We start from the raw sequence: 2,072 nt of genomic DNA on the forward strand, positions 1-2,072 counted from the left end.
ACCAGTATAAGCAACACTGCCAGCAGAAATCAGGACATCACCAGCAATGTGGCCCAACAGCTGATCAAATTCCTGAAAACAGGGAATATAAATATGCAAATTTAAGTAAACTTAACTGCACACACACGCACACACACACACACACACACGCACGCACACACACACACACACACGACCTATATAGTAGATAAATAAACAGGGTAAATTTATCTATTAAGCTCGATGTAATTAACTTACTCCTCCCCTAAAATTTCTGGCCTTGTGCCACAATTTGAAACCAATATTCATGACCACAAGAAGTAATTAAAATATGACACAACATCCTCACAGGACACAGAAATGGAGCTTAGTCAGGATAAGGGCTCAATCATGCAAGAGTTCTGCGTGGCAGTGTGACCCCTGCTACATGCAGCAACCAAATTTCCTTCAAATCACACCATACCATCTTAAGTTAGGATATGATGCACTGATCTTGGTGAGCTCTTTCTGCTACATGTCACAATGTGTATAGTGACATGACTGGGTCAGCAACTGCATATGTAGAACAATATGCTAACTCTTAGATGTGAACATGCTTATCTCTTTCTTTTTAATGAAGGGATAACATCAAAAAAGTTTTTTAAAAACTTTCCTTTCATTAAAATGTTAAGCTTACACTTTATTTCTTAAATTTTGTTCCTCTTATGCTGTCAACCACTCCATGACTAACTCAAGGAACCCCAGACTAGATTTAGTTTTGCCTATACTGTAGGAATCGTCAGTGAGTACTGCTTGAATGGTGCATGATCAGCTAATCCCCTCTGCCAGAATATCTGTATTTATCTTATAAGTTTATGAATGATTCAGTCCTCACAAGGTTGCCTCCTGTCAGCACGTGTGTATACATTTTGCGCTCTTCCTACTTGCATTAATGAGTATTTTAACTCTTATTTCTAGAAATGTAAGTACTTCCGTAACCTTAGTCATATTTAGTGATGATTAGATTTTTCCTTTAGGATATCACATTGCACCTGACTGTTTATATTAACCTTTAGTATATGCATTAGCATTTTGGTAAACCATCCACAAATTTTCATGGTAAATACATATATGCTGGTTGAGGGAATTAGCCAATCATGTGCCATTCAAGCAGTCCTCACTGATGACACCTACAGTATAGGTGAAACTAGATCTCATCTGGGGATCCTCAAGTTGGTTATGGGGCAGTTGCTTTCCCTGTCAGCATGTGTGTATACATATTGTACTCTTCCTACAACATAAAAAGTATTTTAACTCTTATTTCTGGCAATGTAGGTGCTTCGGCATCCTTAGTCAGACTTAGTAACAATTGAATTTTTCCTTTATGGTATCACATTGCGCCTGGCTGTTTATATTGATTTATGTGTATATATATATATATATATATATATATATATATATACACACACACACACACACACATTCATACATATATATACACACATATATACATACACATATATATATATATACACACACACACCACACACACATATGTAAGAGAAAAGAACAAGTTGTTACATATACTTCAGTATTCGGCAAAACATGACCTCATATTTTAAATGGAACCAGTAGATGGCCCCTATAAGCTGCACCTACTGGTTCCACCTATTAGCATGATGTAATGGGAAGCCAAATACTGATATACATTTGAAGAAAAGCAACAAAAATTCATTAGGTTATAGCAGTATGTACGTTAAGATGTGCAATGAAAATGTACTCCTCAGCTGCATAATGGAAGTTCATTTTAGAAAGTCATTTTGTAGATGTGTGCAAATACAAGAGTAGGAGATGAAGAAAATACCATCTTGTCTGGGCTGTTAATCAACAGTCTAGGAGTACATTTTCATTGCACATCTTATGAGGTGTTCTCACTACAGGAATAAATGAAGTTTGTACGAACGTACGTACTACTATAACCTATTGAATTTTTGTTGCTTTTCTTCAAATTTTATTCACCAAATCTCTTGATTTTGTTTTTGGTTTTTACCCTACCAAATTCTGGTGCCTCAAACATTTTAAGTACCACATTTAATCTTTTGATTAAATCTATA

At 35.7% G+C, this 2,072-nt stretch overlaps 1 protein-coding gene across 1 annotated transcript in view; it reads right to left on the reverse strand.

Annotated features, from left to right (window-relative positions):
- Positions 1-2,072, reverse strand: part of LOC106867680 (dynein axonemal heavy chain 6-like) — a 319,316-nt gene that overhangs the window by 112,762 nt on the left and 204,482 nt on the right. The window contains exon 50 of the mRNA XM_052973027.1: positions 3-72. Coding sequence (XP_052828987.1) covers positions 3-72 — 70 coding nt within the window. The remainder of the gene's footprint in view (positions 1-2; positions 73-2,072) is intronic.

This window comes from Octopus bimaculoides, chromosome 14, assembly GCF_001194135.2.
Source record: "Octopus bimaculoides isolate UCB-OBI-ISO-001 chromosome 14, ASM119413v2, whole genome shotgun sequence".
Classification (NCBI taxonomy): domain Eukaryota; kingdom Metazoa; phylum Mollusca; class Cephalopoda; order Octopoda; family Octopodidae; genus Octopus; species Octopus bimaculoides.